General features: G+C 47.1%; 1 protein-coding gene across 1 annotated transcript in view; it reads left to right on the forward strand.

The window, feature by feature from the left end:
- Positions 1–9,371: 9,371 nt before the first annotated feature.
- The window catches only part of LOC127923807 (dachshund homolog 1-like), a gene marked incomplete at its 3' end in the record, with an annotated part of 19,116 nt that continues 5,582 nt past the window's right edge, over positions 9,372–22,905 (forward strand). Inside the window, exons 1-3 of the mRNA XM_052507851.1 lie at positions 9,372–9,563; positions 14,693–14,822; positions 17,465–17,599. Of these exons, the coding sequence (XP_052363811.1) occupies positions 9,396–9,563; positions 14,693–14,822; positions 17,465–17,599 (433 nt within the window). The remainder of the gene's footprint in view (positions 9,564–14,692; positions 14,823–17,464; positions 17,600–22,905) is intronic.

Genomic DNA, 22,905 nt, shown 5'->3' on the forward strand with positions numbered 1-22,905 from the left:
GATGGTTCTGACCCACTACCACCAGTGTTGATGGTTCTGACCCACTACCACCAGTGTTGATGGTTCTGACCCACTACCACCTGTGTTGATGGTTCTGACCCACTACCACCAGTGTTGATGGTTCTGACCCACTACCACCTGTGTTAATGGTTCTGACCCACTACCACCTGTGTTGATGGTTCTGACCCACTACCACCAGTGTTGATGGTTCTGACCCACTACCACCTGTGTTAATGGTTCTGACCCACTACCACCTGTGTTGATGGTTCTGACCCACTACCACCTGTGTTGATGGTTCTGACCCACTACCACCTGTGTTGATGGTTCTGACCCACTACCACCTGTGTTGATGGTTCTGCCTCACTACCACCTGTGTTGATGGTTCTGCCTCACTACCACCTGTGTTGATGGTTCTGACCCACTACCACCTGTGTTGATGGTTCTGACCCACTACCACCTGTGTTGATGGTTCTGACCCACTACCACCAGTGTTGATGGTTCTGACCCACTACCACCTGTGTTAATGGTTCTGACCCACTACCACCTGTGTTGATGGTTCTGACCCACTACCACCTGTGTTGATGGTTCTGACCCACTACCACCTGTGTTGATGGTTCTGACCCACTACCACCAGTGTTGATGGTTCTGACCCACTACCACCAGTGTTGATGGTTCTGACCCACTACCACCTGTGTTGATGGTTCTGCCTCACTACCACCAGTGTTGATGGTTCTGCCCCACTACCACCTGTGTTGATGGTTCTGACCCACTACCACCTGTGTTGATGGTTCTGCCTCACTACCACCTGTGTTGATGGTTCTGCCTCACTACCACCTGTGTTGATGGTTCTGCCTCACTACCACCTGTGTTGATGGTTCTGACCCACTACCACCTGTGTTGATGGTTCTGACCCACTACCACCTGTGTTGATGGTTCTGACCCACTACCACCTGTGTTGATGGTTCTGACCCACTACCACCTGTGTTGATGGTTCTGACCCACTACCACCTGTGTTGATGGTTCTGACCCACTACCACCTGTGTTGATGGTTCTGACCCACTACCACCTGTGTTGATGGTTCTGACCCACTACCACCTGTGTTGATGGTTCTGATCCACTACCACCTGTGTTGATGGTTCTGACCCACTACCACCTGTGTGTCACAGGAGGTTGGTGGCACCTTAATTGGGGAGGACAGGTTCGTGGTAATGACTGGATCTGAATCAGTGGAATGGTATCAAATACATCAAACACCTGGTTTCCATGGTTTCCAGGTGTTTGATGCCGTTCCATTCGCTCCGTTCCAGACATTATTATGAGCCGTCCTCCTCTCAGCAGCCTCCACTAGATCAAATATCACACCATTCTGTCTGTCTGCTGCAGAGAGCAAACCGTCCTCCTCTCAGCAGCCTCCACTAGATCAAATATCACACCATTCTGTCTGTCTGCTGCAGAGAGCAAACCGTCCTCCTCTCAGCAGCCCCCACTGGATCAAATATCACACCATTCTGTCTGTCTGCTGCAGAGAGCAAACCGTCCTCCTCTCAGCAGCCTCCACTAGATCAAATATCACACCATTCTGTCTGTCTGCTGCAGAGAGCAAACCGTCCTCCTCTCAGCAGCCTCCACTAGATCAAATATCACACCATTCTGTCTGTCTGCTGCAGAGAGCAAACCGTCCTCCTCTCAGCAGCCTCCACTAGATCAAATATCACACCATTCTGTCTGTCTGCTGCAGAGAGCAAACCATCCTCCTCTCAGCAGCCTCCACTAGATCAAATATCACACCATTCTGTCTGTCTGCTGCAGAGAGCAAACCGTCCTCCTCTCAGCAGCCCCCACTGGATCAAATATCACACCATTCTGTCTGTCTGCTGCAGAGAGCAAACCGTCCTCCTCTCAGCAGCCTCCACTAGATCAAATATCACACCATTCTGTCTGTCTGCTGCAGAGAGCAAACCGTCCTCCTCTCAGCAGCCTCCACTAGATCAAATATCACACCATTCTGTCTGTCTGCTGCAGAGAGCAAACCGTCCTCCTCTCAACAGCCTCCACTAGATCAAATATCACACCATTCTGTCTGTCTGCTGCAGAGAGCAAACCGTCCTCCTCTCAGCAGCCTCCACTAGATCAAATATCACACCATTCTGTCTGTCTGCTGCAGAGAGCAAACCGTCCTCCTCTCAGCAGCCTCCACTAGATCAAATATCACACCATTCTGTCTGTCTGCTGCAGAGAGCAAACCGTCCTCCTCTCAACAGCCTCCACTGCTGTGTGTGTTTTGTTTGTGTCGTTGCCATAAGCGATAAAACAATATTAAACGTTAACCATTGTTTAATTATAGGTTGAGCTGCACAATGAATAAACACAAAGCATTTGGCCTGTTTTTCCATGAAGCCACTTCCTCCTCACGGATGTCTACATCGCTACAAACATACACACACACACACACACACACACACACACACACACACACACACACACACACACACACACACACACACACACACACACACACACACACACACAAACACATGAACTACATTAACTGAGCAGCCATTAGCACCTTAATGTGGGAAAGAGAAGGCTGAGGTTTCTTTAGGAAATCTACAACATACATACAAGGTTTTATACAGAGCATTCAGAAAGTATTCAGACCCCTTCCCTTTTCCCACATTTTGTTACGTTACAGCCCTTTTCTGAAATTGATTATATCGTTTTTTTTTCTCTCATCAATCTACACACAATATCCGATAATGACAAAGCGAAAACAGGTTTTTAGAAAAATTCTGAAAATGTATAACAAATTAAAAACAGAAATACCTTATTTACATTCAGTACCAGTCAAAGGTTTGGACACACCTACTCATTCAAGGGTTTTTCTTTATTTTTTTTACTATTTTCTACATTTAAGACAAATAGTGAAGAGAATGCCAAGAGTGTGCAAAGCAGTCATCAAGGCAAAGGGTGGCTACTTAGAAGAATATAAAATATATTTTGATTTGTTTAACACTTTTTGGTTTACTAGATGATCCATATGTGTTATTTCATAGTTTTGATGTCCTCGCTATTATTCTACAATGTAGAAAATAGGAAATATATATATTTTTTAAAACTGGGGTAGGTGTGTCCAAACTTTTGACTGGTACTGTAAGTATTCCGACCCTTTGCTATGAGACGCACGAAGGAGACCAAGAACCCAATGGTCACTCTGACAGAACTCAAGAGTTCCTCTGCGGAGATGGGAGAACCTTCCAGAAGGGCAACCATCCCTGCAGCCCTCCACCAATCAGGTCTGTATGGTCGAGTGGCCAGACGGAAGCCACTCCTCAGCAAAAGGCACATGACAGCTCGCTTGGAGTTTGCCAAAACGCACCTAAAGGACACTCAGACCATGAGAAACAAGATTCTCTGGTCTGATGAAACCATGAGTGAACTCTTTGGCCTGAATGCCAAGTGTCACTTCTGGAGGAAACCTGGCACCATCCATACGGTGAAGCATGGTGGTGGTAGCGTCATGCTGTGGGGATGTTTTTCAGTGGCAGGGACTGGGAGACTAGTCAGGATCGAAGGAAAGATGTACAGAGAGATCCTTGATGAAAACCTGCTCCAGAGTGCTCATGACCTCAGACTGGGGCGAAGGTTCACCTTCCAACAGGACAATGATCCTAAGCACACAGCCAAAACAACGCAGGATTTGTAAGTCGCTCTGGATAAGAGCGTCTGCTAAATGACTTAAATGTAATGTAAATGTAAATGAGTGGCTTCGGGACAAGTCTCTGAATGTCCTTTAGTGGCCCAGCCAGAGCCCAGACTTGAACCTGATCGAACATCTCTGGAGAGACCAGAAAATAGCTGTGCAGCGACGCTCCCCATCCAACCTGACAGAGTTTTGATCATAAACGTTTTTGTCGTTTTTTAAAACATTATTGTCATTGTCTGTATTTCTGTGCTGTAAGTTTTTATTTTATTTTTTTCTTAGATGATCAACCATGGCGACCTTTGTTAGGGATTATGCTGAAGTTTCAAGGCTAGCCCAGACATGAAGAATATATTTAATGTAATTAGCTTGGTCCTATAGCAACCAATAACCAATTCCTCCATTCCTCCAACATCCGTTCATCGCCTTCCATTCAGGAGGACATCTTTTGTTTCTATTTCTGGCCGGGTTGAGGGAGGGAGGGAGGGAGGGAGGGGGAGGGTGAGGGAGGGAGGGTGAGGAAGGGAGGGGGGGTGAGGGAGGGATGGATGGAGGGGGTGAGGAAGGGAGAGTGAGGGAGGGAGAGGTGAGGGAGGGAGGGTGAGAGGTGGGAGGGAGGGAGTGAGAGAGGTGGGAGGGAGGGAGGGAGAGGAAGGGAGAGTGAGGGAGGGAGGGGTGAGGGAGGGAGTGTGAGAGGTGGGAGGGAGGGAGTGAGAGGAAGGGAGAGGGAGGGAGGGTAAATTGCAAAAGGCGTCCAGATGAACCACTGCACATATGTGCAATCCACCTAATTTAGTAAAAGCTTTTTCTTTTTAAAATGTCTTTCTGTTTCCATCTCTTCTTTGGGGACTTCTTTTTGTTTGCACACATTCTATTATATTTGGGAAATTGTGTGGAATTTGGTCCAAGTTTATTGTCTTTGTGTTTGGAATTACTCAGCGTTCCGTTGGCACGGCGACAGAGCAGTCATTAGCTCTCTTTTGTTTCGCTTCCTGCTTCTATTGTTTTATTTTTGGTTTTGTTTTCTTGAATGTTCAATATTTAGATTGTTCCCTTCTCTCCCATGTGGATTGGTTTATGCATCTATAAAATAGTTACATTTCAACAGCACACAGGGGTGAAATAGTGGATCTGATACACAGGGATGAAATAGTGGGTCTGATGAAACACAGGGCTGAAATAGTGGGTCTGATGAAACACAGGGCTGAAATAGTGGGTCTGATACACAGAGCTGAAATAGTGAGTATGATGATACACAGGGGTGAAATAGTGGGTCTGATACACAGGGCTGAAATAGTGGGTCTGATACACAGGGGTGATATAGTGAGTCTGATACACAGGGGTGAAATAGTGGGTCTGATACACAGGGCTGAAATAGTGGGTCTGATACACAGGGGTGAAATAGTGGGTCTGATGATACACAGGGGTGAAATAGTGGTTCTGATACACAGGGATGAAATAGTGGGTCTGATGATACACAGGGCTGAAATAGTGGGTCTGATGAAACACAGGGCTGAAATAGTGGGTCTGATGAAACACAGGGCTGAAATAGTGGGTCTGATACACAGGGGTGAAATAGTGGGTCTGATACACAGAGCTGAAATAGTGGGTATGATGATACACAGGGGTGAAATAGTGGGTCTGATGATACACAGGGCTGAAATAGTGGGTCTGATGAAACACAGGGCTGAAATAGTGGGTCTGATACACAGGGCTGAAATAGTGGGTCTGATGAAACACAGGGCTGAAATAGTGGGTCTGATACACAGGGGTGATACACAGGGCTGAAATAGTGGGTCTGATACACAGGGCTGAAATAGTGGGGTCTGATACACAGGGCTGAAATAGTGGGTCTGATACACAGGGCTGAAATAGTGGTCTGATACACAGGGGTGATACACAGGGCTGAAATAGTGGGTCTGATACACAGGGCTGAAATAGTGGGTCTGACACACAGGGGTGAAATAGTGGGTCTGATACACAGGGGTGAAATAGTGGGTCTGATACACAGGGGTGAAATAGTGGTTCTGATACACAGGGATGAAATAGTGGGTCTGATACACAGGGGTGAAATAGTGGGTCGGATACACAGGGGTGAAATAGTGGGTCTGATACACAGGGGTGAAATAGTGGGTCTGATACACAGGGGTGAAATAGTGGGTCTGATGATACACAGGGCTGAAATAGTGGGTCTGATACACAGGGCTGAAATAGTGGTTCTGATACACAGGGATGAAATAGTGGGTCGGATACACAGGGGTGAAATAGTGGGTCTGATACACAGGGGTGAAATAGTGGGTCTGATACACAGGGGTGAAATAGTGGGTCTGATACACAGGGATGAAATAGTGGGTCTGATACACAGGGCTGAAATAGTGGGTCTGATGATACACAGGGGTGAAATAGTGGGTCTGATGATACACAGGGGTGAAATAGTGGGTCTGATACACAGGGGTGAAATAGTGGGTCTGATACACAGGGGTGAAATAGTGGGTCTGATGATACACAGGGGTGAAATAGTGGGTCTGATACACAGGGGTGAAATAGTGGGTCTGATGATACACAGGGGTGAAATAGTGGGTCTGATACACAGGGATGAAATAGTGGGTCTGATACACAGGGGTGAAATAGTGGGTCTGATACACAGGGGTGAAATAGTGGGTCTGATGATACACAGGGGTGAAATAGTAGGTCTGATGAAACACAGGGGTGAAATAGTGGGTCTGGTGATACACAGGGGTGAAATAGTGGGTCTGATAAACAGGGGTGAAATAGTGGGTCTGCTACACAATAGTCTGGTGTCATTGTGTATATTATGCATTTCCTATGTAGGTTTAGCTATTGTATCGTACAAATCCAGCACATACAACATGTAACCTGCCATCCAGCACATACAACACTGTCACCCGCCATCCAGCACATACAACATGTAACCTGCCATCCAGTACATACAACACTGTAACCTGCCATCCAGCACATACAACATGTAACCTGCCATCCAGCACATACAACATGTAACCTGCCATCCAGCACATACAACACTGTAACCTGCCATCCAGCACATACAACATGTAACCTGCCATCCAGTACATACAACACTGTAACCTGCCATCCAGCACATACAACACTGTAACCTGCCATCCAGCACATACAACATGTAACCTGCCATCCAGTACATACAACACTGTAACCTGCCATCCAGTACATACAACACTGTAACCTGCCATCCAGCACATACAACATGTAACCTGCCATCCAGCACATACAACATGTAACCTGCCATCCAGCACATACAACATGTAACCTGCCATCCAGTACATACAACACTGTAACCTGCCATCCAGTACATACAACATGTAACCTGCCATCCAGCACATACAACACTGTAACCTGCCATCCAGTACATACAACACTGTAACCTGCCATCCAGTACATACAACATGTAACCTGCCATCCAGTACATACAACACTGTAACCTGCCATCCAGTACATACAACACTGTAACCTGCCATCCAGTACATACAACACTGTAACCTGCCATCCAGTACATACAACACTGTAACCTGCCATCCAGCACATACAACATGTAACCTGCCATCCAGTACATACAACATGTAACCTGCCATCCAGTACATACATCTCTGTAGTAGTCTGCTAATATCTAACATCTAACATCTCTGTAGTAGTCTGCTAACATCTAACATCTCTAGTCGTCTGCTAACATCTAACATCTCTGTAGTAGTCTGCTAACATCTCTGTAGTAGTCTGCTAACATCTAACATCTCTAGTCGTCTGCTAACATCTAACATCTCTAGTCGTCTGCTAACATCTAACATCTCTGTAGTAGTCTGCTAACATCTAACATCTCTAGTCGTCTGCTAACATCTAACATCTCTAGTCGTCTGCTAACATCTAACATCTCTGTAGTAGTCTGCTAACATCTCTGTAGTAGTCTGCTAACATCTAACATCTCTAGTCGTCTGCTAACATCTAACATCTCTAGTCGTCTGCTAACATCTAACATATCTAGTCGTCTGCTAACATCTAACATCTCTAGTCGTCTGCTAACATCTAACATCTCTAGCCGTCGGCTAACATCTATGGTCGTCTGCTAACATCTAACATCTATAGTCGTCTGCTAACATCTAACATCTCTAGTCGTCTGCTAACATCTAACATCTCTAGTCGTCTGCTAACATCTAACATCTCTGTAGTAGTCTGCTAACATCTAACATCTCTGTAGTAGTCTGCTAACATCTAACATCTCTAGTCATCTGCTAACATCTAACATCTCTAGTCGTCTGCTAACATCTAACACCTCTAGTCGTCTGCTAACATCTAACATCTCTAGTCGTCTGCTAACATCTAACACCTCTAGTCGTCTGCTAACATCTAACACCTCTAGTCGTCTGCTAACATCTAACATCTCTAGTCGTCTGCTAACATCTAAGATCTCTAGTCGTCTGCTAACATCTAACAACTCTAGCCGTCTGCTAACATCTAACATCTCTAGTCGTCTGCTAACATCTAACATCTCTAGTCGTCTGCTAACATCTAACATCTCTAGTAGTCTGCTAACATCTAACATCTCTGTAGGAGTCTGCTAACATCTAACATCTCTAGTAGTCTAACATCTAACATCTCTGTAGTAGTCTACTAACATCTAACATCTCGTCTGCTAACACAATACTAGTGGAAGGAAAAGGGTCTTGTTTTTCCCACATCGTCCAATCATTCAATTCAGTCTAATTAGTCACTTTTCTTTCCATTTTCCAGTGTCTAGTAAAAGGTCCTAAAGCTTCACAGACAACTTCTCATTTGAACATCTTTAAGCTTTATATTCAAAATAATACATGTCAGAATGTGAAGTGGAAGAGCTAATAACCTTTATTCTCAGACACCCCTCCTCTCCTTCTCCTCTTCCTCCTCCTTATTCTCCCCCTCCTCCTCCTCTTCATCATCATCTTCCTCCTTCTCCTCCTCCTCTTCCACCTCCTCCTCTCCTCCTTCTCCTCTTTATTCTCCCCTTCCTCCTCCTTATTCTCCCCCTCCTCCTCCTCCTCTTCATCATCATCTTCCTCCTCCTCTTCCTCGTTATCTTCCTTCTCCTCCTCCTCTTCCTCCTCTTCCTCTCCTCTTCACTCAGAGTATAACAGAGGGACAGCAAAATGGAACTGTGTGTCTATTTCTGGATCATCAACAAAGTATGTTTAGTGATTTCACCCAGAAGACAAAAAGAAGTAAAGTGTCATGGAGATTGAGTGTGATGTATTTTCTCTACTGTGATTGGCTGTTTCAAAGAGTCCATCTCAGATGTTGTTATATGACCGTCCACTCTTTGTTTACATGTTCTTCCCCTTGTTTGTTAAAGCGTTTCATGTCCCCAGAGATGTTCGGTTTTGGGATGTTGAGCATCACAAATGTTGCTCTGGAAATCTGGTTTCACAAGTCAAACAGCATTCTGTTTGGTCTAGTGTCCTGAGTGTGACAATATAATGGTTTACCCTCCACCTTCTAATGTATGCTATGCTGCCACCAAGCTCAATAGAAAACCATCTCTCTCTTTCTCGCCCCCTTTCCCTCCCTCCCCCTTTTCCTCTCTCCTTTCCCTCCCTCCCCTTTTCCTCTCTCCTCCCCCCCCTTTCCCTCCCTCCCTCCCTCCCCCCCTCTTTCAGGTCTGGAACACCTCCCGTTCATGATGATGTCACACCCCCTGATCCCTGTCAGTATGGCCCCTGCCTCCGTCTCCATGGCAATGAGTCAGATGAACCACCTCAACACGTTAGCCAGCATGGCCTCTGCTGCCCAGGTCCACCACTCTACCCTCTCCTCCCGCGGCCGCATGGTCACCTCCGTTATAAAGGTATGTTAGCATGGTCACCTCCGTTATAAAGGTATGTTAGCATGGTCAACTTCGTTTTAAAGGTATGTTAGCATGGAGGTCACCTCTGTTGTAAAGGTATGTTAGCATGGTCTTCTCCGTTATAAAGGTATGTTAGCATGGTGGTCACCTCCGTTATAAAGGTATGTTAGCATGGTCACCTCCGTTATAAAGGTATGTTAGCATGGTCACCTCCGTTATAAAGGTATGTTAGCATGGTCACCTCCGTTATAAAGGTACGTTAGCATGGCGGTCCCTCCATTATAAAGGTATGTTAGCATGGTGGTCATCTCCGTTATAAAGGTATGTTAGCATGGCCACCTCCGTTATAAAGGTATGTTAGCATGGTCACCTCCGTTATAAAGGTATGTTAGCATGGCGGTCCCTCCATTATAAAGGTATGTTAGCATGGTGGTCATCTCCGTTATAAAGGTATGTTAGCATGGTCACCTCCGTTATAAAGGTATGTTAGCATGGCGGTCCCTCCATTATAAAGGTATGTTAGCATGGCCACCTCCGTTATAAAGGTATGTTAGCATGGTGGTCACCTCTGTTATAAAGGTATGTTAGCATGGCCACCTCCATTATAAAGGTATGTTAGCATGGCCACCTCCGTTATAAAGGTATGTTAGCATGGAGGTCCCTCCATTATAAAGGTATGTTAGCATGGCCACCTCCGTTATAAAGGTATGTTAGCATGGTGGTCACCTCCATTATAAAGGTATGTTAGCATGGCGGTCCCTCCATTATAAAGGTATGTTAGCATGGCCACCTCCGTTATAAAGGTATGTTAGCATGGAGGTCCCTCCATTATAAAGGTATGTTAGCATGGCGGTCCCTCCATTATAAAGGTATGTTAGCATGGCCACCTCCGTTATAAAGGTATGTTAGCATGGTGGTCACCTCCATTATAAAGGTATGTTAGCATGGAGGTCCCTCCATTATAAAGGTATGTTAGCATGGCGGTCCCTCCATTATAAAGGTATGTTAGCATGGTGGTCACCTCCATTATAAAGGTATGTTAGCATGGCCACCTCCGTTATAAAGGTATGTTAGCATGGTGGTCACCTCCATTATAAAGGTATGTTAGCATGGAGGTCCCTCCATTAGAAAGGTATGTTAGCATGGTGGTCCCTCCATTATAAAGGTATGTTAGCATGGTGGTCACCTCCATTATAAAGGTATGTTAGCATGGTCATCTCTGTTATAAAGGTATGTTAGCATGGCGGTCCCTCCATTATAAAGGTATGTTAGCATGGCCACTTCCGTTATAAAGGTATGTTAGCATGGCGGTCCCTCCATTATAAAGGTATGTTAGCATGGTGGTCACCTCCATTATAAAGGTATGTTAGCATGGTCACCGGTGTTATAAAGATATGTTAGCATGGTCACCTCTGTTATAAAGGTATGTTAGCATGGTGGTCACCTCCGTTATAAAGGTATGTTAGCATGGTGGCCACCTCCGTTATAAAGGTATGTTAGCATGGTCACCTGTGTTATAAAGGTATGTTAGCATGGTCACCGGTGTTATAAAGATATGTTAGCATGGTCACCTCTGTTATAAAGGTATGTTAGCATGGTGGTCACCTCCGTTATAAAGGTATGTTAGCATGGTGGCCACCTCCGTTATAAAGGTATGTTAGCATGGTCACCTGTGTTATAAAGGTATGTTAGCATGGTCACCTGTGTTATAAAGGTATGTTAGCATGGTCACCTCCATTATAAAGGTATGTTAGCATGGCCACCTCCGTTATAAAGGTATGTTAGCATGGCCACCTCCGTTATAAAGGTATGTTAGCATGGCCACCTCTGTTATAAAGGTATGTTAGCATGGTGGCCACCTCCGTTATAAAGGTATGTTAGCATGGTCACCTGTGTTATAAAGGTATGTTAGCATGGTCACCTGTGTTATAAAGGTATGTTAAGCATGGTCACCTGTGTTATAAAGGTAGGTCAGAGCATTATGGGTACTGTTGTACATTATGCTACAGCCACCGGTTATAAAGGTATGTTAGCATGGTGGTCACCTCCGTTATAAAGGTATGTTAGCATGGTCACCTGTGTTATAAAGGTATGTTAGCATGGTCACCTGTGTTATAAAGGTATGTTAGCATGGTCACCTGTGTTATAAAGGTATGTTAAGCATGGTCACCTGTGTTATAAAGGTAGGTCAGAGCATTATGGGTACTGTTGTACATTATGCTACAGCCACCGGTTATAAAGGTATGTTAGCATGGTGGTCACCTCCGTTATAAAGGTATGTTAGCATGGTCACCTGTGTTATAAAGGTATGTTAGCATGGTCACCTGTGTTATAAAGGTAGGTCAGAGCATTATGGGTACTGTTGTACATTATGCTACAGCCACCGGTTATAAAGGTATGTTAGCATGGTGGTCACCTCCGTTATAAAGGTATGTTAGCATGGTCACCTGTGTTATAAAGGTATGTTAGCATGGTCAACCTGTGTTATAAAGGTATGTTAGCATGGTCACCTGTGTTATAAAGGTATGTTAGCATGGTGGTCACCTCCGTTATAAAGGTATGTTAGCATGGTCACCTGTGTTATAAAGGTATGTTAGCATGGTCACCTGTGTTATAAAGGTAGGTCAGAGCATTATGGGTACTGTCGTACATTATGCTACAGCCACCGGTTATAAAGGTATGTTAGCATGGTGGTCACCTCCGTTATAAAGGTATGTTAGCATGGTCACCTGTGTTATAAAGGTATGTTAGCATGGTCACCTGTGTTATAAAGGTATGTTAGCATGGTCACCTGTGTTATAAAGGTAGGTCAGAGCATTATGGGTACTGTCGTACATTATGCTACAGCCACCGGTTATAAAGGTATGTTAGCATGGTGGTCACCTCCGTTATAAAGGTATGTTAGCATGGTCACCTGTGTTATAAAGGTATGTTAGCATGGTCACCTGTGTTATAAAGGTATGTTAGCATGGTCACCTGTGTTATAAAGGTAGGTCAGAGCATTATGGGTACTGTCGTACATTATGCTACAGCCACCGGTTATAAAGGTATGTTAGCATGGTGGTCACCTCCGTTATAAAGGTATGTTAGCATGGTCACCTGTGTTATAAAGGTATGTTAGCATGGTCACCTGTGTTATAAAGGTATGTTAGCATGGTCACCTGTGTTATAAAGGTAGGTCAGAGCATTATGGGTACTGTCCTACACTATGCTACAGCCACCGGTTATAAAGGTAGGTCAGAGCATTATGGGTACTGTCGTACATTATGCTACAGCCACCTGTTATAAAGGTAGGTCAGAGCATTATGGGTACTGTCGTACATTATGCTACAGCCACCTGTTATAAAGGTAGGTCAGAGCATTATGGGTACTGTCCTACATTATGCTACAGCCACCTGTTATAAAGGTATGTCAGAGCATTATGGGTACTGTCGTACATTATGCTACAGCCACCTGTTATAAAGGTATGTCAGAGCATTATGGGTACTGTCGTACATTATGCTACAGCCACCTGTTATAAAGGTAGGTCAGAGCATTATGGGTACTGTCCTACATTATGCTACAGCCACCTGTTATAAAGGTATGTCAGAGCATTATGGGTACTGTCCTACATTATGCTACAGCCACCTGTTATAAAGGTATGTCAGAGCATTATGGGTACTGTCCTACATTATGCTACAGCCACCTGTTATAAAGGTATGTCAGAGCATTATGGGTACTGTCCTACATTATGCTACAGCCACCTGTTATAAAGGTATGTCAGAGCATTATGGGTACTGTCGTACATTATGCTACAGCCACCGGTTATAAAGGTAGGTCAGAGCATTATGGGTACTGTAGTACATTATGCTACAGCCACCTGTTATAAAGGTATGTCAGAGCATTATGGGTACTGTCGTACATTATGCTACAGCCACCGGTTATAAAGGTAGGTCAGAGCATTATGGGTACTGTAGTACATTATGCTACAGCCACCTGTTATAAAGGTATGTCAGAGCATTATGGGTACTGTCGTACATTATGCTACAGCCACCTGTTATAAAGGTAGGTCAGAGCATTATGGGTACTGTCGTACATTATGCTACAGCCACCGGTTATAAAGGTAGGTCAGAGCATTATGGGTACTGTCGTACATTATGCTACAGCCACCGGTTATAAAGGTAGGTCAGAGCATTATGGGTACTGTCGTACATTATGCTACAGCCACCTGTTATAAAGGTAGGTCAGAGCATTATGGGTACTGTAGTACATTATGCTACAGCCACCTGTTATAAAGGTAGGTCAGAGCATTATGGGTACTGTAGTACATTATGCTACAGCCACCGGTTATAAAGGTAGGTCAGAGCATTATGGGTACTGTCCTACATTATGCTACAGCCACCTGTTATAAAGGTATGTCAGAGCATTATGGGTACTGTCGTACATTATGCTACAGCCACCGGTTATAAAGGTAGGTCAGAGCATTATGGGTACTGTAGTACATTATGCTACAGCCACCTGTTATAAAGGTATGTCAGAGCATTATGGGTACTGTCGTACATTATGCTACAGCCACCGGTTATAAAGGTAGGTCAGAGCATTATGGGTACTGTAGTACATTATGCTACAGCCACCTGTTATAAAGGTATGTCAGAGCATTATGGGTACTGTCGTACATTATGCTACAGCCACCTGTTATAAAGGTAGGTCAGAGCATTATGGGTACTGTCGTACATTATGCTACAGCCACCGGTTATAAAGGTAGGTCAGAGCATTATGGGTACTGTCGTACATTATGCTACAGCCACCGGTTATAAAGGTAGGTCAGAGCATTATGGGTACTGTCGTACATTATGCTACAGCCACCTGTTATAAAGGTAGGTCAGAGCATTATGGGTACTGTAGTACATTATGCTACAGCCACCTGTTATAAAGGTAGGTCAGAGCATTATGGGTACTGTAGTACATTATGCTACAGCCACCGGTTATAAAGGTACACTGGATGGTCTCTTGATATTATGCCAGAAGTTTCCTTTCAAGCCATGAGAGCATCCCATCAAACCTTTCCTGGACACTGTGATTATTATTCTAAAATATTCATTGATGTTGACGTGTGTTTCCACTCACTATGGTGCTGTTCTTCATTCTAGGAGCGTGTTCAGGACAGTCCGTCTCCCTCTCTGGAGGACGGGAGGAGGTCTGGGAGTCACCTGTCCTCTCGTCACAGCAGCAGCATCTCCAGCTCCCCAGTACACACAGAACACTCTGCAGACAGGACCCGTACGTACCCTAACCCAGCACACAGAACACTCTGCAGACAGGACCCGTACGTACCCTAACCCAGCACACAGAACACTCTACAGACAGAACCCGTACACTAACCCAGAACACTCTGCAGACAGAACCCGTACACTAACCCAGAACACTCTACAGACAGAACCCGTACACTAACCCAGAACACTCTACAGACAGAACCCGTACACTAACCCAGAACACTCTACAGACAGGACCCGTACGTACCCTAACCCAGCACACAGAACACTCTGCAGACAGGACCCGTACGTACCCAAACCCAGCACACAGAACACTCTGCAGACAGGACCCGTACGTACCCTAACACAGCACACAGAACACTCTGCAGACAGGACCCGTACGTACCCTAACCCAGCACACAGAACACTCTACAGACAGAACCCGTACACTAACCCAGAACACTCTACAGACAGGACCCGTACGTACCCTAACCCAGCACACAGAACACTCTACAGACAGAACCCGTACACTAACCCAGAACACTCTACAGACAGGACCCGTACGTACCCTAACCCAGCACACAGAACACTCTACAGACAGAACCCGTACGTACCCTAACACAGCACACAGAACACTCTACAGACAGGACCCGTACACTAACCCAGCACACAGAACACTCTGCAGACAGGACCCGTACGTACCCTAACACAGCACACAGAACACTCTACAGACAGGACCCGTACGTACCCTAACACAGCACACAGAACACTCTACAGACAGGACCCGTACACTAACCCAGCACACAGAACACTCTGCAGACAGGACCCGTACGTACCCTAACCCAGAACACTCTACAGACAGGACCCGTACGTACCCTAACACAGCACACAGAACACTTTGCAGACAGGACCCGTACGTACCCAAACCCAGCACACAGAACACTCTACAGACAGGACCCGTACGTACCCAAACCCAGCACACAGAACACTCTGCAGACAGGACCCATACGTACCCAAACCCAGCACACAGAACACTCTGCAGACAGGACCCGTACGTACCCTAACACAGAACACTCTACAGACAGGACCCGTACGTACCCTAACACAGCACACAGAACACTCTACAGACAGGACCCGTACGTACCCTAACCCAGCACACAGAACACTCTACAGACAGGACCCGTACGTACCCTAACCCAGCACACAGAACACTCTACAGACAGGACCCGTACGTACCCTAACACAGCACACAGAACACTCTACAGACAGGACCCGTACCCTAACCCAGCACACAGAACACTCTACAGACAGGACCCGTACGTACCCTAACACAGCACACAGAACACTCTACAGACAGGACCCATACCCTAACCCAGCACACAGAACACTCTACAGACAGGACCCGTACGTACCCTAACTCAACACACAGAACACTCTACAGATAGGACCCGTACGTACCCTAACCCAGCACCCAGAACACTCTACAAACAGAACCCGTACGTACCCTAACCCAGCACACAGAACACTCTACAGACAGGACCCGTACACTAACCCAGCACACAGAACACTCTACAGACAGGACCCGTACGTACCCTAACCCAGCACACAGAGCACTCTACAGACAGGACCCGTACGTACCCTAACCCAGCACACAGAACACTCTACAGACAGGACCCGTACACTAACCCAGCACACAGAACACTCTACAGACAGGACCCGTACACTAACCCAGCACACAGAACACTCTGCAGACAGGACCCGTACGTACCCTAACCCAGCACACAGAACACTCTACAGACAGGACCCGTACACTAACCCAGCACACAGAACACTCTGCAGACAGGACCCGTACACTAACCCAGCACACAGAACACTCTGCAGACAGGACCCGTACACTAACCCAGCACACTCTACAGACAGGACCCGTACATACCCTAACCCAGCACACAGAACACTCTACAGACAGGACCCGTACGTACCCTAACCCAGCACACAGAACACTCTACAGACAGGACCCGTACACTAACCCAGCACACAGAACACTCTACAGACAGGACCCGTACGTACCCTAACCCAGCACACAGAACACTCTACAGACAGGACCCGTACACTAACCCAGCACACAGAACACTCTGCAGACAGGACCCGTACACTAACCCAGCACACAGAACACTCTGCAGACAGGACCCGTACACTAACCCAGCACACTCTACAGACAGGACCCGTACATACCCTAACCCAGCACACAGAACACTCTACAGACAGGACCCGTACGTACCCTAACCCAGCACACAGAACACTCTACAGACAGGACCCGTACGTACCCTAACCCAGCACACAGAACACTCTACAGACAGGACCCGTACGTACCCTAACCCAGCACAGGACTCTCATCTTCACTGTCTTTCCAGCTTCGTCTGGAACCAGATTATGAGTCCAGTCAGGGAAAGCAACAGTCTCTTTGCTCTGTCAATGTCATTAAAGATCCACTCTAATGTCAGGTATGACATCAGGCTAGCCACGATGTGTTGTAATGTTTTTAAAACGGTATAAACTGCCTTCATTATGCTGGACCCCAGGAAGAGTAGCTTCAGAGTAGAGGAGTAATGTGGATCCATAATAAATACAAATATGTTCACCTCCTCTGTGACGTGATACTGTGTGTTCCAGACGTGCAGCAGAACGGCCTGTCCTCCAGCCATGCTCTGTTGGGTCTATCTCCCAGTGCTGTGCCCGGTCCTAAAGAAGGAGATGTGGCCACCCTGGACTCTGGCCACGAAGCTAAGAGGAACCATGTCGAGAGAGGTAGGGTCCTCCTTCTCTTTCGCTTGTTCTTGATTGTTCTGTCTCTATCTCTCACTCTGTCTGTCTGTCTGTCTGTCTGTCTGTCTGTCTGTCTGTCTGTCTGTCTGTCTGTCTGTCTGTCTGTCTGTCTGTCTGTCTGTCTGTCTGTCTGTCTGTCTCTCTCTCTCTCTCTCTCTCTCTCTCTCTCTGTCTTAGCATCATCATCGGATATCACTGAATGTGAAGACAATTACAGGAAATAGTTGGTAGTTGATTCCCGTGAAGGTGAGGACAGCGATTGAGGCCCTAATGCACCAATCAGGATTCGTTGTCTGTCCCTACTATTCTCTCTCTCTCTATCTATTTCTCTCTCATCCCATTTCTCTCTCTCTCTCTCTTTCTCTCTTTCTCTCTCTCTTTCTCTCTGTCTCTCTCTGTCTCTCTCTCTGTCTCTCTCTCTCTTTCTCTCTGTCTCTTTCTCTCTGTCTCTTTCTCTGTCTCTCTTTCTCTCTGTCTCTTTCTCTCTGTCTCTCTCTCTCTCTGTCTCTGTCTATCTGTCTGTCTGTCTGTCTGTCTGTCTGTCTGTCTGTCTGTCTGTCTGTCTGTCTGTCTCTCTCTCTCTGTCTTAGCATCATCATCGGATATCACTGAATGTGAAGACAATCACAGGAAATAGTTGGTAGTTGATTCCCGTGAAGGTGAGGACAGCGATTGAGGCCCTAATGCACCAATCAGGATTCATTGTCTGTCCCTACTATTCTCTCTCTCTCTCTCTCTCTCTCTCTCTCTGTCTCTCTGTCTCTCTGTCTCTCTCTGTCTCTCTCTGTCTCTCTCTGTCTCTTTCTCTGTCTGTCTGTCTGTCTGTCTCTCTCTCTCTCTCTCTCTCTCTCTCTCTCTCTCTCTCTCTCTCTCTCTCTCTCTCTCTCTTTCTCTCTCTGTCTCTCCCTCTCTCTCTCTCTCTCCCTCTCTCTCTCTTGGTGGTCTTCGTGGGAAGCGGAGATGAAGTGAAGACAAATAATTCTATGGAATAATCCATTACAGAGGAGAGAGGAGTGGAAGACGAGGCAGCGGGGCTAAATTAGTTAGCGATTTGCAGAGCATGAATTAATGAACAAGGCCCTCTCTCCATGGCTCCTCTCACAGCCAGCTGATTTCCATAATGACCACCTCCCAAGCTCTGAGGCCGCCGTTTGCGTCAGTTGTGGGGTTTTTCAGTTATGAAGGTTTACATTATCTTAATGAGGACTGTTCAAGGGCAAAACAGTCAGCACAATTTACAGAGAGACAGAAGAGAGACAGAAGAGAGACGGAAGAGAGACGGAAGAGAGAGAGGGAAGAGAGAGGGAGAAGAGAGAGAGAGGGAGAAGAGAGAGGGAAGAGAGAGGGAGAAAAGAGACGGAAGAGAGTGGGAGAAGAGAGACGGAAGAGAGACGGAAGAGAGAGAGGGAAGAGAGAGGGAGAAGAGAGGGAGAAGAGAGAGAGAGGGAGAAGAGAGAGGGAAGAGAGAGGGAGAAAAGAGACGGAAGAGAGTGGGAGAAGAGAGACGCAAGAGAGAGGGAGAAGAGAGACGGAAGAGAGAGGGAGAAGAGAGACGGAAGAGAGAGGGAAGAGAGAGGGAGAAGAGAGAGGGAGAAGAGAGACGGAGAAGAGAGACTGAAGAGAGAGGGAGAAGAGAGACGGAAGAGAGAGGGAGAAGAGAGACGGAGAAGAGAGAGGGAGAAGGGAGACGGAAGAGAGAGGGAGAAGAGAGAGGGGAGAGGGAAGAGAGAGGGAAGAGAGAGGGAAGAGAGAGGGAGAAGAGAGACGGAAGAGAGAGGGAAGAGAGAGGGAGAAGAGAGGGAGAAGAGAGAGGGAGAAGAGAGATGGAAGAGAGGGAAGAGAGAGGGAGAAGAGAGGGAGAAGAGAGGGAGAAGAGAGAGGGAGAAGAGAGAGGGAGAAGAGAGACGGAGAAGAGAGAGGGAGAAGAGAGAAGGAAGAGAGAGGGAGAAGAGAGAGGGAGGAGAGGGTGAAGGGAGAGACAGAAGAGAGAGGGAGAAGAGAGAGGGAAGAGAGAGAGAAGAGAGAGGGAAGAGAGAGGGAGAAGAGAGAGCGAGAAGAGAGAGGGAAGAGAGAGAGAAGAGAGAGGGAGAAGAGAGAAGGAAGAGAAAGAGGGAGAAGAGAGACATAAGAGAGAGGGAGAAGAGAGAGGGAGAAGAGAGAGGGAGAAGAGAGGGAGAAGAGAGAGGGAAGAGAGAGGAAAGAGAGAGGGAGAAGAGAGAGGGAGAAGAGAGAGGGAAGAGAGAGGGAAGAGAGAGGGAAGAGAGAGGGAGAAGAGAAAGTGAGAAGAGAGAGGGAAGAGAGAGAGAGAGAAGAGAGAGGGAAGAGAGAGAGAGGGAAGAGAGAGAGAGATATGAAGAAGAGAGAGGGGGAAGAGAGAGGGAAGACAGAGGGAAGAGAGAGACAGAGAGGGAGAAGAGAGAGGGAAGAGAGAGAAGAAGAGAGAGAGAGAGAAGAGAAGAGAGAGGGAAGAGAGAGAGATAAGGGGAAGAGAGAAGAGAGAGAGAAGAGAGAGAGAAGAGAGAGGGGGAGAGAGAGAGCAGAAGAGAGAGGGGGAAGGGAGAAGAGAGAGAGAAGAGAGAGGGAAGAAGAGAGAGAGAGAGAAGAGAGAGGGAATAGAGAGAGATAAGAAGAAGAGAGAGGGGGAAGAGAGAAGAGAGAGAGGAGAGAGCTAGAAGAGAGAGAGAGAAGAGAGAGAGAAGAGAGAGCGAGAGGAGAAGAGAGAGGGAGAATGTCTGAGACTCTTCTAGCTATATTCTCTTCTAGCTATATTCTCTCTTTTCTGACTTGTCTTTCTGTCACATATGAGTCATTAGAGAATGTCTGAGACTCTTCTAGCTATATTCTCTCTTTTCTGAATTGTCTTTCTGTCACATATGAGTCATTAGAATGTCTGAGTCTGCTATAGACTTGTCTTTCTGTCATATGAGTCATTAGAGAATGAGACTCTTCTAGCTATATTCTCTTTCTGACTTGTCTTTCTGTCACATATGAGTCATTAGAGAATGACTCTTCTGAGACTTGTCTTTCTGTCACATATGAGTCATTATATTTCTCTTTTCTGACTTGTCTTTCTGTCACATATGAGTCATTAGAGAATGTCTGAGACTCTTCTAGCTATATTCTCTCTTTTCTGACTTGTCTTTCTGTCACATATGAGTCATTAGAGAATGTCTGAGACTCTTCAGCTATATTCTCTCTTTTCTGAACTGTCTTTCTGTCACATATGAGTCATTAGAGAATGTCTGAGACTCTTCTAGCTATATTCTCTCTTTGAACACTTTAACGTTAAGATCAAACATCAGAAGACGTCTGACAGTTAATCCACTTTATCCACCATAAGCATTTTCCTTTAAACTTCATTCAGACCTCACCTCTCTCTACTTCCGCTGACAGTCAGGACGCTTCACTTGGTGGAGTTCATCAGCCCGAGGGATGGAAGAGGAGGAGAGGAGAGAGGGATGGAAGAGGAGGAGAGGAGAGAGGGAGAGAGGAGAGGAGAGAGGAGAGAGGGATGGAAGAGGAGGAGAGGAGAGGAGAGAGGAGAGAGGGATGGAAGAGGAGGAGAGGAGAGAGGGATGGAAGAGGAGGAGAGAGGAGAGGAGATAGGGATGGAAGAGGAGAGGAGAGAGGAGAGGAGAGAGGAGAGAGGGATGGAAGAGGAGAGGAGGAGAGAGGGATGGAAGAGGAGGAGAGAGGAGAGGAGATAGGGATGGAAGAGGAGAGGAGAGAGGAGAGGAGAGAGGAGAGAGGGATGGAAGAGGAGAGGAGGAGAGAGGGATGGAAGAGGAGGAGAGGAGAGAGGGATGGAAGAGGAGGAGAGGAGAGAGGGGTGGAGGAGAGGAGAGAGGATGAGAGGAGAGAGGAGGAGAGAGGGATGGAAGAGGAGAGGAGGAGAGAGGGATGGAAGAGGAGGAGAGGAGAGAGGGATGGAAGAGGAGGAGAGGAGAGAGGGGTGGAGGAGAGGAGAGAGGATGAGAGGAGAGAGGAGGAGAGAGGAGAGGAGAGAGGGATGGAGGAGAGGAGAGAGGAGGAGAGGAGAGAGGGATGGAAGAGGAGGAGAGGAGAGAGGGATGGAAGAGGAGGAGAGGAGAGAGGAGAGGAGAGAGGGATGGAAGAGGAGAGAGGAGAGAGGGATGGAAGAGGAGGAGAGGAGAGAGGGATGGAAGAGGAGGAGAGGAGAGGAGAGAGGCGAGAGGGATGGAAGAGGAGGAGATGAGAGAGGAGAGGAGAGAGGGATGGAAGAGGAGGAGAGGAGAGAGGGATGGAAGAGGAGGAGAGGAGAGAGGGATGGAAGAGGAAGAGAGGAGAGAGGGATGGAAGAGGAGAGAGGGATGGAAGAGGAGAGGAGGAGAGAGGGATGGAAGAGGAGGAGAGAGGAGAGGAGATAGGGATGGAAGAGGAGAGGAGAGAGGAGAGGAGAGAGGAGAGAGGGATGGAAGAGGAGAGGAGGAGAGAGGGATGGAAGAGGAGGAGAGGAGAGAGGGATGGAAGAGGAGGAGAGGAGAGAGGGGTGGAGGAGAGGAGAGAGGATGAGAGGAGAGAGGAGGAGAGAGGAGAGGAGAGAGGGATGGAAGAGGAGGAGAGGAGAGGAGAGAGGGATGGAAGAGGAGGAGAGTAGAGAGGAGAGAGGGATGGAAGAGGAGGAGAGGAGAGAGGAATGGAGGAGAGGAGAGAGGGATGGAAGAGGAGGAAAGGAGGAGAGGAGAGAGGGATGGAAGAGGAGAGAGGAGAGAGGGATGGAAGAGGAGGAGAGGAGAGAGGAGAGACGGATGGAAGAGGAGGAGAGGAGAGAGGGTTGGAAGAGGAGGAGAGGAGAGAGGAGAGAGGGATGGAAGAGGAGGAGAGGAGAGAGGGATGGAGGAGAGGAGAGAGGAGGAGAGGAGAGAGGGATGGAAGAGGAGGAGAGGAGAGAGGGATGGAAGAGGAGGAGAGGAGAGAGGAGAGGAGAGAGGGATGGAAGAGGAGAGAGGAGAGAGGGATGGAAGAGGAGGAGAGGAGAGAGGGATGGAAGAGGAGGAGAGGAGAGGAGAGAGGCGAGAGGGATGGAAGAGGAGGAGATGAGAGAGGAGAGGAGAGAGGGATGGAAGAGGAGGAGAGGAGAGAGGGATGGAAGAGGAGGAGAGGAGAGAGGGATGGAAGAGGAAGAGAGGAGAGAGGATGGAAGAGGAGAGAGGAGAGAGGGATGGAAGAGGAGGAGAGGAGAGAGGGATGGAAGAGGAGGAGAGGAGAGAGGGATGGAAGAGGAGGAGAGGAGAGAGGGAAGGAGGGATGGATGGGAGAGGAGAGAG

The sequence above is a fragment of the Oncorhynchus keta genome, unplaced genomic scaffold (genome assembly GCF_023373465.1).
Source record: "Oncorhynchus keta strain PuntledgeMale-10-30-2019 unplaced genomic scaffold, Oket_V2 Un_contig_3274_pilon_pilon, whole genome shotgun sequence".
NCBI classification, from domain to species: Eukaryota; Metazoa; Chordata; class Actinopteri; order Salmoniformes; family Salmonidae; genus Oncorhynchus; species Oncorhynchus keta.